Below are 15,390 nucleotides of genomic sequence, written 5' to 3'. Positions count from 1 at the left end.
CAATTCCAATATGATCCTATCCCAATCTCCCCCTCCTAGAATGAAGGCAAACAATCACCACATTTCAGCAGGTGTTCCCAGCCAGCCTCTTGGGCTCTCGCGAAGGCCCAGGGCTCCGTCTGCTTTTCCCTCGGCGCCACTGGCGCTGTGTTCGCCTCCTCACTGAGACAGACCCCCCGGGCCCGCTCCGCGGCCGCCCCAGCGCCCGGCGGGACAGGGCGGGCCGCGGCTCCCCCGCCCCTCAGCGCGGCCCCGCCCCGAGCACCCGCGTGCCGGGCATTTAAAGGGCCCATGGCCGCCGTGCCCGAGCAGTATCTCTGCCTGCCCCCCGCCGCCGTGCCGCGCTGCCCGGGCGCTCCCTCGCCGCGGTCCGAGCGTTCCCGCGGGGCTGCCGGGGCCCGGGGGAGCTCCTGCGGGGGCTCGGGTAGCGCGGGGGGGCGAGCGGTAGGGCCCGGTGTGCGCCGGGGACAGGCGAGCGGGCGGGCGCTGGATTCTTTGGATCGCGGACGTCGTGGGCGAATAAAACAGGCGGGCGGGCGGTTGCGCTGTTCCTGCCGCGGGGGGCGCGGAGCGGAGCCGCCGCCGGGCCCGGCGTAGATGGAGCCCAGCAGCTGTGGCGCCGCGCCCGGCGGCGTGTCGGTGTCGGCCGTGCTGCCGGCGGGCGGGAGCGGGGAGCGCCTGGGCGGTGCCACCCCCAAGCAGTTCTGCGCCGTGCAGGGGAGGCCGCTCGTCAGCTACGCGGTGCGGGCCATGGAGAGGTAACGAGCCCGGCGCCGCTCGGCTTCCGACCGCGCCCCGCGGGCTCCTGCCGGCCCTCGCCGGTCCCCGGAGAGCCGCAGGCAGCCCCCGCTGCCCTCGCCTCGGGCCCTGGCACTAGGGCGTGTCTAGTTTGCGTTGCGGTGACTCTCCGTCCCTCCCCCCCCGTTCACACCGGGAAGGGAACGAGGTGTGTCTGGGCCCCCTCCCCTGGGAAGAAGTCTCCGGCGGGACCTGGGCGCTTCCCCCACCCCAGCCTGGCTCTAGCGCCGCCATCCCGGTTGGCTCTCTGCCTTCCTTTCCCAGCCCTGTCCATGCTTCGAGGCCGTGCCGCCTTCCTTGGCTCTTGGAGATCATCTGTTCGAGGCCACTCAGCCTCGAAGCTCGAGGGTTTGTGTAGCTGCAGTGGCTGCTTTGGTGAGCTGTGACGCCACCGTAGCTGTTGGAGACAGTCATAGGACTTTCCATCAGCCCTGAAAAGAGATCTATTCTGCCACTGGAGATGGTCTTTATAATGTCCAAAGGCTTTGAAAAATGATCCACTCCTCATGATGGGATGAATGAACTCACTGATGTACAGGACTGCATTATGGTTCACTATTGCCCATGGTAAAACACCTTGCATCACCAGGAAATTTGAAGGAAAAATGTTTAAGTTATAGTTGCTGAACTAGAAGCTGATGGTTTATGTAGTGTGAAGGTGCAAGTGTAACTTTCCCAAGTTTATGTTGTAGTAATACCTCAAGGAATAACGGGTACAAATTGAAAGATGAGAAATTTAGGTTAGGTGTTAGGAAGAAATTCTTTACTGTTAGGGTGATGAGGAGCTGGAACAGGTTTCCCCAGGAGGTTGTGGGTGCCCCAACCCAGGTAGCATTCAAGGCTAGGTTGGATAAGGCCTTGAGCAATCTGGTCTGCTGGGAAGTATCCCTGCCCATGGCAGGGAGATTCAGGCTACATGATCTTTAGGGTGCCTTCCAACCCTTAACATTCTATGATTCTATGTTGGAGCAAAGGATTAAAGTAATGGGATTTCTTAGCAGCCAGGTTTTTCCTTTCTGTAAGGCTGTTGAGTTCTAGGCATGTGACTGACAGTTAATGTATTATTGTCAAATGTTAGCATTATGTAAGTCTTGTATCTAGTGTCACTTGAAACACCGCAGGTTGGAGCAGAGTGTCAAGGGGAATTCTGGATGTGTTGCAGTAACCTGTAGGAAAACAAATCTTTATATTTTTAGAGAGAATAAATGGGGAGGAGTGGAGATTAGTGAAAGAAATAAAATTGCCACCATCTCCCAAAGTTTTTAACACATGGAAACTTGTACAACTTCAAAATTTGGGCTCTTTTTCCATTCCCACCCGGGGAGGCTTCCGTCAGGTCACTTGTTACTTTATGAAAGAAATACTTGTTTTCTTTATTTAATTTTCAACAGCAGCCAGTTGCAAAGCTAAGCACATCAGTAAGCAAAGTGTCCAATCCAAAGCTTGCCACAGCTATGATTTCTGCCAAAATGTCATGGGAATCTACAGCGATGAATTATATCCTCACTCAGTGTATTGGAGACCTGGAAAAGAGAACAGAGTGAGGTTTGGGAAGGAAATGTTAGGCATCTTAAAAAAAAAAAACAAATCTTTATTTTTACTGTCAGTAAGCACTGAGAAAATAGCTGTACTTTGAGCAGCAGTATTATATTTGTCCTAAAGATGCAAAAAATTAGGTTGATTTCTTGTTGTGCAGTTCTGCCAAGTTGGTTGTGAGAGTAACAACTTGGTGCTTTTGCTTAGGAGCTCAATAACCTCTGCCAGTGCTCTGTCAGGCAGAGCTTCCTGCCATGTCTTCTGAATTGAAATGTTGATTGATATAGATGTATGTGAAGAGCTGGGAATGGATGTACTCCAAAGCTTGGGATGGCTTTCATTTTCATCTCAACACTTTTACTTCTGGCTCTGAAACTGTGAAGGATGTACCTTGTTCTTACTTTGTGCCTATGTAAGCGTGAGCATGTAATATTGAGGAACTGCAGTTTATCACATAATCTACCCAGAAATGGCAGATTTTGTGTTCAGCCTGATGCTTTATCTTATGTCTGTTGTTTACCTGATGTAACTGAATGGGTCATTGACTCATTAGCCTATAACAAGTTCTGTTGAACTGGACATCTGGGCTGGTGAGACTATTTTGTAGCTTTTTTAAATCTAGAAAAGAGGTAACAATGTATAGACAAAAATGCATGAGCAGTTCAAGAATGTGCAGCTGCTTTGATTTTTAAAGATCAGTAGAAGATTTTTATGCTGTTCAGCAGAAAGTAGTGAGACTCTTAAATATCAATGTGGAAAAACGGGCAGATGAGACAGTTATGTACTAAGTATTTTTCTCCATTGACTGATGCATATTCACTGGCTCTATAGGTCACACAATTACAGTTTTGTTAAATGGATCTACTCTGATACTTCTTTTTGTCCAGTTGTCATTAGCTTTTTGTTTTGAAATAACCTATAGTTACAGCAAATTTCATGGAGGTATCTTTTTTACCATGTATGACTCATAAGGAGCATTTTATTTGAGTGGTTTCTGTACATGAGATCCTCCAAACTATCTTAATATACCATATAACATAAAAGCTTCCTGCTACCATTTTTGTACTGTAAGAGTATATATAGTATATATATTGTACTGTAAGAATATATTTGTATTAATATATTTTTCATATATCAATAAATCAATATATTTTCATATATCAATAAATTAATAACAAAGCTTTTATGGAGCAAAAGGAAGTTATACTTGCATTCAGCAAATGGATTTTGTTCTTGATGCTTCTTTTTCTCATTTGATTTTTAATAAGGTTAGCAAAAGTAATGTAATGATTTATCTTGTGCCTCTGAAACTCTGTGATGGTGAAAGATCCTATCTAACACTGCTACAGCCATCTCAGCAGCGACTGCCTGGTTCTGGCCTTGTTTTGCTGGTCTCAGTAGGTTATATTGAATAGTTTTTTAGTGGCAGAGTAAGAATTGCAAGAGATTGAGTGTGGGTATTTGAGCCTTATATCAGATTTCAGCACTGGTTTCTGTGTGAGTCAAGTGGTGGAGGGTTAAATCTGGGTCACATATGTACCTCAGCATGCCATTTAGGTGATACAGTTTCAAAGTGGGCTTGTTTCATTTCCTCTGCAGCCTGTGTTTTGAAGGAGCAGCTTAATCTGTTGCAGAGTTAATGAGCTCCCCTACTTTCAGTTCTAGCTCAGCTACTGTAAGTGTTTGCACTTCTGTTTGAAATTTACTGGAAAAATACCATATTTCACTAGGCAGCAAGTCTATATGTAGGTGATGATGAGGAGGATAGCTGCAGGAAAGAAACATATAGTCCTTTCTGTCTCATTGTTTGCTTTCTGCTAGTATTGAGGTCCTCCCAAGGCAGTTGTAAAGTGATTGTAACTGGGCATTTGGTCAGACTTGATTTTCCACTTTGGAACCACAGCCTGTGTTGTATGGAAGCATTAGAATTGTGTGTTGTTAAAGAACACTGGGGGCACAGCATTGTGATCTTTTTCATGTGTCATGCTGATTCTTTCTGAAGCTTGATCCAATATTACAGTTATGAAATTGAAATGGTGTTTTTAAACTGGATTTGAGCAGTAGACTGGAAAATCCAGAAACTGGAATCTACGCAGTCCTGAGTAGATTATTAATTTATTATGAAATCTTTCTGAAGGAAACGATGTGACAAATTAAGGGAGGAAAAAAAAGATTCATTTATTGCCAGATTGAGTGTATACTACTTCTTTCTACTTCTTTAAAACATTTCGCAACATTTCCATAAGCAGATCTTCAGAAGAGCTAGCAACCTGTGTAGTGCACAGCTCTCATTCATTAAAATTTGTAACATACTTTACTGGATTAGTACTTTTCATGAGTTTTAGTGAGACAAACCCATAGCTGTTCTGTATGTAATCAATCTAGGGGATACCTTTATGCTCTTATATGAATATGTTGCATCCCTAAATCCCAGCTCTAATTATAGAACATGGCTCCAGAATGAGTTTAAGGAGGACATACTCAAGTTTACAAATGTGTTTATGCAGACACAGGGTGGAGCTGTGACCGCATCCTGTCACTTTTTGGTGTATTGTACCACTGGAGGCCTTGAGCCATTCCACCCCCTCTGTACAGAGATTTATCACAGGCTGGCCAGTACTTGTGTTCTCCTCTCCGCTTCTCAGAAGATGCTGTGTACTACTCAGTTGCCTCATAATCTGTTTCCTTTGACTCTAGAAAGGGCAATGTCAGTGCTCTTCTGGCACAGTCACAGTGACTGTGCAGATTGTCCAGTTTCTGAGTACTGTGTGAGGCTACTGTCTCTCTGCAAATTGAAATGCAGAGCTCTTGTTCCCATTTAGTGTGAAACAGCTCTTTCTGAATTTTGCTTTCTTAAATGACTGACTCTCAGTATTTAAAGGAACTGAGACGAATCCAGTTAGTTTGCTCTAGTTCCAAATTGAAGTCATACAGAAGTGCTACGTTTTGTAGTTAAATATAAGAGTATGCCAGAAATCATATGAGAGTTTTTTAAACCTTTTGATGGACCTGTGGTGAGTGACAAGTTGAAATGAAACTTGAAGCCACATGACTTCAGATTTTACATTTGAGCAACTTTAATGCTTAAAGAATGCTGAGAATATGTTGGTTTGGCTGTATTTTCTGCCTTTGCTAATAGTAAAATGAAGATAAGGACAAGTATTTTTCTTTTGAAAAATTATAATAGCACTTTATTTTATTTTAAAAAGTTATTTGATGATTCCTTGAAATAGTTTTCCATGGAGTATTATTAATTAGAACCCCCCACCCCCATTAATAAGGTGGAAGATACTCTGTTGTTTCACGTAGTTCTAGGCAACTGATTTGTAACACATATTAATTTTGCTTTTGAAGTAAGTATAGTTCCCAGGCAATGCCTTCTCATGTGTCATTGTAGAAATCAGTATCTTGAGCCTGTGTAGTTCTGAACTGTGAATTTCATACTCTTAATTTTCTAACTGCAAATATTTAGTTCTTAGTATCTTCATTCTTCTTGTATCTGCAATATTAGTTCCAGTAGCTTTACTAGTTTTAGTTGAGACAGTGTATTGCACTTGTCTCTCTCTCTCCCTAGTTAGGTGTGTAAGCTACACATGGGTAATTTTAACATAGTAATTATTTTTTAATCATTGCTCATCTGTGAGTTTCTTGTCTGACATGCTAAAATGCTCTTCTGCCATCTGTGGAAACACAGAAAGGGAACACAATTACTTTTTTATGTTCTCTACATAGGTATTTAGAAAATAGGTAACTTCAATGGATTTGAATTATGGTATTTCTGTTGTTTTGAAATACAGTATGCCACATATGACTAGAATTTGTATTCCTAGATACTTTGACAGAAGTATGATTTCAACCTAGCTTCAATAATGGTCTGTGTGTCATTCACTTCCCCCCACACAACCCCTCAGTTCTAGAGCAAGACTGATACCAATAGTAAAATCTTGGAGCTCTCTAAAAATGTATTTTGATATGGTATTATTAACTAGCACAGCTATGTTTTTATGTTTTTATAGCTTCCTACAGCAGAAACCTTTGTGTTTATAAATATGTATTTTTTTCAAACTACCAGTATAATGTTTCTTGTCAATATTAAAGTGTTACAGTTTTCATTCATTACCATTCAGTCAATTACTGCTGATGCCTGTCTTGATGGTGATCTTTGTTTCAGACTTTTTCTTGATTGTCTTTATTCCCTTCTACACCATGTGCTTCACTGGAACATGGAGTATTCCAGGCCACAGAATTTACCAGTTTGTTAGAAACTGATTAGCAAACTGTCCCTGTTTGATTTAGAAGTTCTGTTTGAAGTTAGGAATGGTGCTCTAGTAAGAAATGTTTTCAAGGCTTTTGAAGAGTTACCAGAATGTGCCCCTCTGCAAAGTGGTTGTTGGAAGCAAGTCCCTTCCCAGAACTCCAGTGTCATTGGTATAAATCTTCTGTAATAGCTCTCCCTTAAGGAGTGGAGTACAAAAACATGGACTTGATTATATCGAAAAGTGCTTTATTTAGCCATCTTGATTTTTTTATTGTTTTGAATTTCTTTTTTTCATATATCTCCACTTCATTTAGTCATTCATGTCTACTTTCTCTGGTTTTGTACTGATTTTTCTAGGATAAGTTGGATATCTGACATTATTGTGGTGGTCTCTCCTGAAAATATTGAAACAATGAAGACTATAATTGAAAAATATGGCCACAAAAGAGTTACAGTAGTAGAAGGTGGAATAACTCGTCACCGGTCGATATTCAATGGACTGAAAGTGTTTGCAGAGAATGAGTTTTCCAGCCATTTGGTCCAGAAGCCAGAAGTAGTGATTATCCATGATGCAGTGAGGCCTTTTGTTGAAGAAGATATTGTTTCAAAAGTGGTTATGGCTGCTAAAGAACATGGGGTATGTACTATATAGCAATGGAACTCTGTAATGTGCTTTATACTGTACAGCTTAAAATCATGATTGATAAATCAGGAATTTTCTAGTGATTTTATTAATGTGTGATGAATTTTTTTTAAAGTAGAACAGATCCAGATTCTCTATTATGCAGAGAGGTTAGGTGGGGGAAGTTGACATTTTTAAATGCTGCAGGTATTATTTGATACAGGGAATAATTGTTGCCATGGAGACTGTCAGTAAGCCATTGAGTCAATCAGCAATTTGTTAGTTGAAAGGTAGATGTAAAGATAGTTTACCTCTTTTTCCATGCAGAATTATCACCTAATGCTAGAGCAGATCTGTTTACTAATAATAGCCAAAGTGTGTGTTCTGCATTGGCTGACTTGCAGACTTTGTGCTTTCATCTCAAACTTATCTGCAAATCCTGAATAAGCAGCAAAAGAGCTGTCTCTGTATTAATGGTGAAGTGTTCTAGAACCAAGAAGCATTGCAGACTGCTGGAAAACAGGGTAAATGGGAAGCCTCCAGCTGTAGGTTGGATATTCTCCTGTTTAACACTGCATCTGAGGACTGAGATTACTCACAGAAACAAAAAAAAAATCTGAGAAAGTAAGTGATATATGAAGGGGAAGAATTGGTAAGAAGTTGTGTTATGCAAGGAGATAGGAGATGCATGGACTAGCAACAGGAGGAACTGTTAGATGAACTGCCTAAGTCAGAGATGTAAGAAGACATGACTTAGCCACAGGCTTGTTTGCAAAGTTTGCTATCTTTAATTTGTTCTTGAATTCTCCATTAATGACATGCATAATGCTTCCCTGCTTCAAGGACATGGTTTGAGGTAGAAGTAATTAGTGACAGCAGATTGTTTGGGTACTAGAAAACTAGGAAAATGTACCACTGGTTGTCTTCTCCAGAAAATGTGGTAAAAGATAATTAACAAGTGGTTCACAATTTTGACAGTGGAATAATGAGTCCAAAGAACGAACCATGGTGTTTCCTTAGTGCTGCTATGCCTTCATAGGGGAATATATAGCTTGTTAAAATATTTATTATTGGTGCCTTAAGCATCATTATGAAAATCAAATTATATCAAGTCTCTCAGAACATTATGTTGCAAATCTAATATATTGAGCCTCTTCTTAGTAGGCCTGTAGTTTTTTAGATAGGCTTAATAAGAAATGGCAATAAAAGAGAAACTGCACTATAGTTTTCTAGTGATCTAGAGCATAGATTTCCAGTTATTGAAACTTAAACTCTGTTAGGTCAAAAATATTTTTAAAGTTCTTTCTCATACAGCACAAAATAGCATTTCAAAATTGATTCTCTTGCAAAGACTTTCAAATAAATCCTCTTTGAAAATTAGTTTTAAATGTGATTCTTTGAGAGTGATACAAGAATGGAGTTAATTGTACTGATTTTGGGTTGAAATGAGAATAACTTTTCTGAATGTGTTTGTGTTGTCTTTGCATGGTAAGGTATATCTCATTTGAATTTAACTTGTTCAATTTTTCTTGAAAGTTTTGTGATTTTAGTATAATATTTTCTCCTGGTTTTCTTTTTAATTGAATGTAATGTATTTAAAGTAAAAAAGTAGGGGGAACCAAGGCAGTCTCCGTGGACTTTCTCAAGTCAGTGTATTCTAGTTCATCTGAACTTCTGACAGGTAAAGATTTCCTAACCTGGATCGCTGAAGTATCATTTGATCTCAGAAAGGTGATTGTGTACATATATAATAGTCTATTCCATTGCATAACATTTGTCTGAAATGTGTGTGGTGGCTTTCTGTGTTGGCTGAGATCCACTGGCTTCAGCAAGGCTGGGCCATCAGAGAGATGTGTGCTCGAAGTCTCGAAAAGCTAGGTGCTATGATAATACATGACAAAGTAATTAAATTAAGGAACATGAGAAGAATTTAATTTTATATAACAAATTGGAAAACCATCTTCCCAGAGACAGGTGGCTATTTCCAATTGAGAACTACAGAATTCTGAAGAACTAAATGGAAAGCTGTGACTTTCTCAAAACTGGTATGCATGGTTTTGAATATCAGAAAAAATTGATCGAGAGCAGTTATCATGTTTAGTTCTTCCTATGGTCAAATTCTTTGCATATCTAAAAGGATGTCAGTTCTTCAATCTTTCAGTACAAAAAGTAATTACTTCCTCTTGCATTATGTAGAAAGGTACAAAACCTGGCAGAAACGTCATATTAAATGACTTGTGTTAATAAGGGTAATGCTGTATTGTTATATGTCTGCATACCATATAGATAACATAATTATGAGAAGCTTTAATGTTGTCGAAAATGGCAATTGATCAAGTAAGTTATTCACTTCTAGCTGCCAATTGTCAGACAAATAAACTGCTTTATTACACTTACTAATCAGTTTGTTATTTGCCTGTGGGAATAAAAATGTGTACCTTAACCAGAACTAATAAATTATACCTTAAACCCCCCAAACAACTCCTTGATTATGTCAAAATATTACTTTGTAACCAATTAAATTCCATTTATGTTTTTGGGGTAATTTTGCAATTAAAATTATATGTTTCTAGAAACAAATTCTTTGCAGCCAGTAAAAGCTGGGAAAAGTGGAGGCTTTGGAAGGCATCAGTCCAAAGCCTCTAGCAATATCTCATTGCCAGCATTGCATTTTAAACAACATAACTAAAATGAAAAATGCTTGCATGAAAAAGAAATCGGGAAGGTGGGGGGGGAACTTGTCAGTTCTGCTACTGAGAGTTTACAAGAAGTAGGCACATCCAAAGACTTTTTTTTTTTTTCTCTAGTTAACATAAACTAGATTTGAAAGTACAGTATTTTATGTTGAAAGGACTAAGTCAAAATGGCATTCTTAAAAGCTGGTTTCTGGAAGCTAACATCATTACTTTATTCTGAGCTTTAGCAAGGACCTGAACAAAGCTTACATGCCAATACAGCTGTACAGTACTACCCAGTCTCGTGGACTCCTACTCAGAGGCAGTCGGTCAAAGTAATACCCCAGACAGAAAACACTACATGTTGTGCTCAGTCTGTTCTTCTTGTGCTGTCATTATCACTCTTACTGTAGCAGAAGGCTGGAGCAGAAAACATGGACCCCTGTGGATCCTGTTTCATCCACTGATTTTTCTATCTATGGTTGCTGAGTTACATTAGCAAAACTTGGTGGGCGGCAAACCAAAAACCACCTCTTTTTCTTCACTGACAGTAAAGGAAGATTTGGGTGCATAAATAAGATGATCTGGTGTGGTGTACTTGAATGGGGACAGAATGCTGGAGTGGTTCTGCCCCCTCTGACCTTTCTTTGCACTTTTGCTCTTGGATCTTTTTGTTTTCTTGTCTCCTATGGTTTTGCCATATATAGACTATTTTACACATGGTCTTTGTCCTCTTTGTTATGTTCAAAGACTGATTTTAGCCAGCTGCAAATGCTGCATCAGTGACAAGATTGTTTTTAATTCATATTTATACACTGGGTCATCTGAAGTTATCCTCTGCCTGTGTTCTCAGAAGTTCTGCTTTCATTGTATGCTTGGTACTTTACAGGACTCTCACTCCTGTCCTGTCAGAACCCTGTGCAAAAACAGAATCAAGAACTGATGACATATACTTGACATGAATGGAATGAGTTTTGTACTTTAGGAGAGTGACTATTGTCAGTGTAAAAATAATTATTAATGAATTGTAGGGATGTTACTCATCAATTTAAGAATAAAATAACATTTTAGGACCTACATGCTCGTAGCCTACTAGGGCATATGGAAGACAGGGAGGGGATTAGAGAGCACCATTATGGCTTTACCAAGGGCAAGTCCTGCTCAACCAACCTAGTGGCCTTCTATGATGGAGTGACTACATCAGTGGCACAAGGAAGAGCTATGGATGTCGCCTCTCTGGTCTTCCCTAAGGCCTTTGACAGTCAGCCACAATCTCCTCTCTAAGTTGGAGGAAGGATTTGATGGGTGGACTGTTCAGTGGAGGAGGAATTGGTTGGATGGCTGCATTGAGAGGGTAATGATTAACACCTCAATGTCCAGCTGGAGATCAGAGACAAGTGGTGTCCCTCAGGGATCCATACTGGGACCAGTACTCTGTATTATCTTCATAATTGACACAGGCACATTGGGATTAGATGCACCCTGAGCAAATATATAGATGACACCAAGGTGAGTGGTGTGGTTGATATGCCTGAGGGGTGGATGCCATGCACAGGAACCTGGACAAGCTCAAGCAGTGGTCCTGTGTGAACACTGAGGTTCAACATGGCAGGTGCAAGCTCCTGTATCAGTAAAGGCTGGGGAATGAAAGGGTTGAGAGGGCATTTCAGAAAAGTGGGTACTTGTAGATGAAAAGCTGGTCATGAGCTGACAGTATACACTTACAGCCAGAAAGCCAACTGTGTTCTGGGCCAGGAGAGTTGCAGCCAGCAGGTTCCGGGAGGTATTTATGTCCCTCTACTCAGCTTTCATGGGAACTCACCTGGAGTACTGCATCTGGCACTAGGGCCCTCAGCACAAGAATGATGTGGACCTATTGGAGCAGGTCCAGTAGAGGGCCACAGAAATGATCAGATGGATTCAACATCTTCTGCGATGAAAGACTGAGGGAGTTAGGGTCAATTAGCCTGGACAAGAGAGCTCCAGAGAGATTTTATTGTGGCCTCTCAGTATTTGAAAGGGTTTATATGAAAGATGGCAAAAAACTTTTTAGCAGAGGCAGTTGAAATAGGACAAGTGGTAATGATTTTAAACTAAAAAATAGTAGATTCAGACTAGATAGAGACAAATATTTTTTTACAGTGGGGGTGGTGAAACACAGAAAGCGTTTTCCTGAAGAAATGATGGATGCCCCATCCCTTGAAACAGTCACGGTCCAGTTGAACAAGGCTGAGCAACCTGATCTCACTCAGAGTTTGAGACATCTGTGCTCATTGCAGCAGGGTTGGACTACATGACCCTTAAACGTCTCGTGCAACCCAAACTATTTTATGATTCTGCATTATTGTAAAGATTAGGAGCTCCTTAGCAGCCCTGAATGTGTGAAGCAATGAAGTGTGGTTTTACTGTTGTAGAAAAAACAGGAATATAATGCATTTTTCCTTTTTAATGGATAACTATTGAAAGCATAGTGATGTTTCCATAGCTTATGGCATTTTTGGTCGTGTAGAAATTAAAACCTTCTCAGCCAAGTTGTTAATTGTTTTCCACGTTGAATGGAGAACTAATGCATTGTTAGTAAATACTTGTAGTCTTAGTCCTAACAAGATGCAATGTTTGATGGTGGGGGGACATTGGTAGGGGAAAAACAGCTCTGTCATTTCCCAGTCTCAATTTAAGTGCTTTAGGTGATTCATCATATTTATTGTGAAGATGCAACTCACCCAACTGAAATACATAAATCATAGACAGAAACTCAAATTACAATCTCCCTTTCTCTTGGCATCATTTGTGTGTTGTACTAATAGAACCCACAACTAGTATTTTTGAAAGGTGCTTAATCCACCAGTTTTTAGTTTCTGGAAGTCTACAGTCCTTCCTTCCTTCCTTCCTTCCTTCCTTCCTTCCTTCCTTCCGCAACTTCCGCAACTTCCGCAACTTCCGCAACTTCCGCAACTTCCTTCTGCAACTTCCTTCTGCAACTTCCTTCCGCAACTTCCTTCCTTCCGCAACTTCCTTCCTTCCGCAACTTCCTTCCTTCCGCAACTTCCTTCCTTCCGCAACTTCCTTCCTTCCGCAACTTCCTTCCTTCCGCAACTTCCTTCCGCAACTTCCTTCCACAACTTCCTTCCGCAACTTCCTTCCTTCCTTCCTTCCGCAACTTCCTTCCTTCCTTCCGCAACTTCCTTCCTTCCGCAACTTCCTTCCTTCCGCAACTTCCTTCCGCAACTTCCTTCCGCAACTTCCTTCCTTCCGCAACTTCCTTCCGCAACTTCCTTCCGCAACTTCCTTCCGCAACTTCCGCAACTTCCTTCCTTCCTTCCTTCCGCAACTTCCTTCCTTCCTTCCTTCCGCAACTTCCTTCCTTCCGCAACTTCCTTCCGCAACTTCCTTCCGCAACTTCCTTCCGCAACTTCCTTCCGCAACTTCCTTCCGCAACTTCCTTCCGCAACTTCCTTCCGCAACTTCCTTCCGCAACTTCCTTCCGCAACTTCCTTCCTTCCTTCCTTCCTTCCTTCCTTCCTTCCTTCCTTCCTTCCTTCCTTCCTTCCTTCCTTCCTTCCTTCCTTCCTTCCTTCCTTCCTTCCTTCCTTCCTTCCTTCCTTCCTTCCTTCCTTCCTTCCTTCCTTCCTTCCTTCCATCTTTTTTTTTTTTTTTGAGAAAGGGTTAGTTTATTCCGAAAATAAATTCTGAACATAGTTTCCTGTACTTAAGTGGTTGTTTGGGTAATTTTTATGTAATGTCTATAAAATGTACCCCCTTTGAATTTAGAGAAACAACATATATAGTACTGCTGTTTATTTGAGGCTAGTTAAAATCTATATGCTTTATCTGAGAAAACAATATTACATTTGGGAAATGAAGCAGAATTTAGCAAAGATAAGTCTGTTTAGTACTCAGATTTCTCCTTCCTGCAGCAGATAAAAGGTTTAAAGAATAGTTCCTTAAAATAAGGGAAACCTTATCTTGTCCAGCTTGTGTGAGAAGCTGAATAAAGGCCTTGGATCATTCTAGCAACTCCTACATGCCAAGATGTGGAAGAGGTTCTTAGTCATAACTCTCTGACTAAAGACTAGACATGTAAATTTTACTCCTTTTCACCAAATATTGCATTGAAAAGAAAGATTTTCTGAGTTTTGAAGCAGAAATATTCCCAGCTGCATTTTGGCTGAGTTTTTAATCTGAGTGGTTATGGCAAAGACAACACCAGCCCTGCAGGTTAGGTGAAGCTTCTGAAAGCCAACTTGGCCTGTTTAATATGCTGTAATAGTTTGCTGGACTGGTTCTGTGCTTATCCTCCTGTTTCCAAGAAGTAAGTGGGCTGTAGTACAGAAAGAACGAAAACTGCCCCGAGGAGCCCTGGAGCATGTAGGAGAGAATTAGTGAGTTATCAAATCCACACATACATGTATTAAAGTCACTATTTGAGCCAAACTGACATGGTAAGGTGTAGTGATGCATATTATAAAAGCCCTTGATAACAGAAAGTGTTAGATGAAGCCCGTATAAAGAGGTGTCCTGAAATTTTGAATTTAATGGACTGTAAAGGAAAGAAACTTGAGTCCAAGGTTTGCTGCAAGGAGAGGCACAAGCAGTTCTGAGAGAAGCAGCTGAGCAAGTTCATGAGGCAAAGACATTTGATAAGCGTGTGCAGAGCTGCTTAGGGCACTGTGTGACCACAAACTCTAGTGCCCGTGGGGTTTGGTTGCTCAGGACTGTATGCGTGGGAAAAGAGATATTAATTAAACATTGCAGTTTTGCATTTGGTTGATTAAATTGTGCAAGAGTCTTCCTACAACACATTGAGACTTTTTTTCTTCTTTATAAAATGATGGAAATCATGTGTTAAATGATGAGCAGTGGATCAGTAGCCTTCACATCATGATGTTGATTTTGTAATGATGCATGCTGTCTTGAGGTAAAATATTCTTCTTAAAGTATAAGCCCCCTAAAAACAATTTCAACTCCTGTGGCAGTTGCATCAAGATTTCTGCTCCACTGAATACAAGTGCTAACTCGTCCTTATATTGATTTACTGTAATATGCAAAATCTTTTGTGGCAGAATGCATGCTCGCTGATTGCTTTTTGCAATGTAAATCAGTATTTGGGGTATGAAAGATGTCTTGCTGACTGTAAGTTGTGCTTTGTTACTTGTTAATGCAAGGTAATGCTATGCAGTCAAAATAAACAGTCTTGTTAATTTTAGTGGCAAAAATTATTTGGTTTGTGTTGCATTAATTTTTAGAGCAGATGTTTTGTTTAAATTTTGCCACCTAGATTTGCAGTATAGCACGAGTTAGAACAAGAAAGTGCTGGTAGCTCATCTTATTGTCAGTTATGTTGAATGAATGCCAAAATGTAAAGCTGTAAGTATGATTTAAAATGCTTCAAAAATATTGAAAACTGATGGGGGGTTACTGGCCACATGATTTGCTTTAGAATATTTGAATTGCTTAGACTGAATTATACATGTTATAGAATCCATTGTAATTGTGTATAA

At 40.9% G+C, this 15,390-nt stretch overlaps 1 protein-coding gene across 1 annotated transcript in view; it reads left to right on the top strand.

Annotated features, from left to right (window-relative positions):
* Positions 1–579: 579 nt before the first annotated feature.
* Positions 580–15,390, top strand: part of CRPPA (CDP-L-ribitol pyrophosphorylase A) — a 105,486-nt gene continuing 90,675 nt past the window's right edge. Inside the window, exons 1-2 of the mRNA XM_053999562.1 lie at positions 580–758; positions 6,950–7,229. Of these exons, the coding sequence (XP_053855537.1) occupies positions 598–758; positions 6,950–7,229 (441 nt within the window). The 5' untranslated portion in view covers positions 580–597. The remainder of the gene's footprint in view (positions 759–6,949; positions 7,230–15,390) is intronic.

Source organism: Vidua macroura, chromosome 1 (assembly GCF_024509145.1).
Source record: "Vidua macroura isolate BioBank_ID:100142 chromosome 1, ASM2450914v1, whole genome shotgun sequence".
NCBI classification, from domain to species: domain Eukaryota; kingdom Metazoa; phylum Chordata; class Aves; order Passeriformes; family Viduidae; genus Vidua; species Vidua macroura.
The sequence above is the reverse complement of the archived record's forward strand: the minus strand, read 5'-3'. Positions and strand labels throughout refer to the sequence as shown.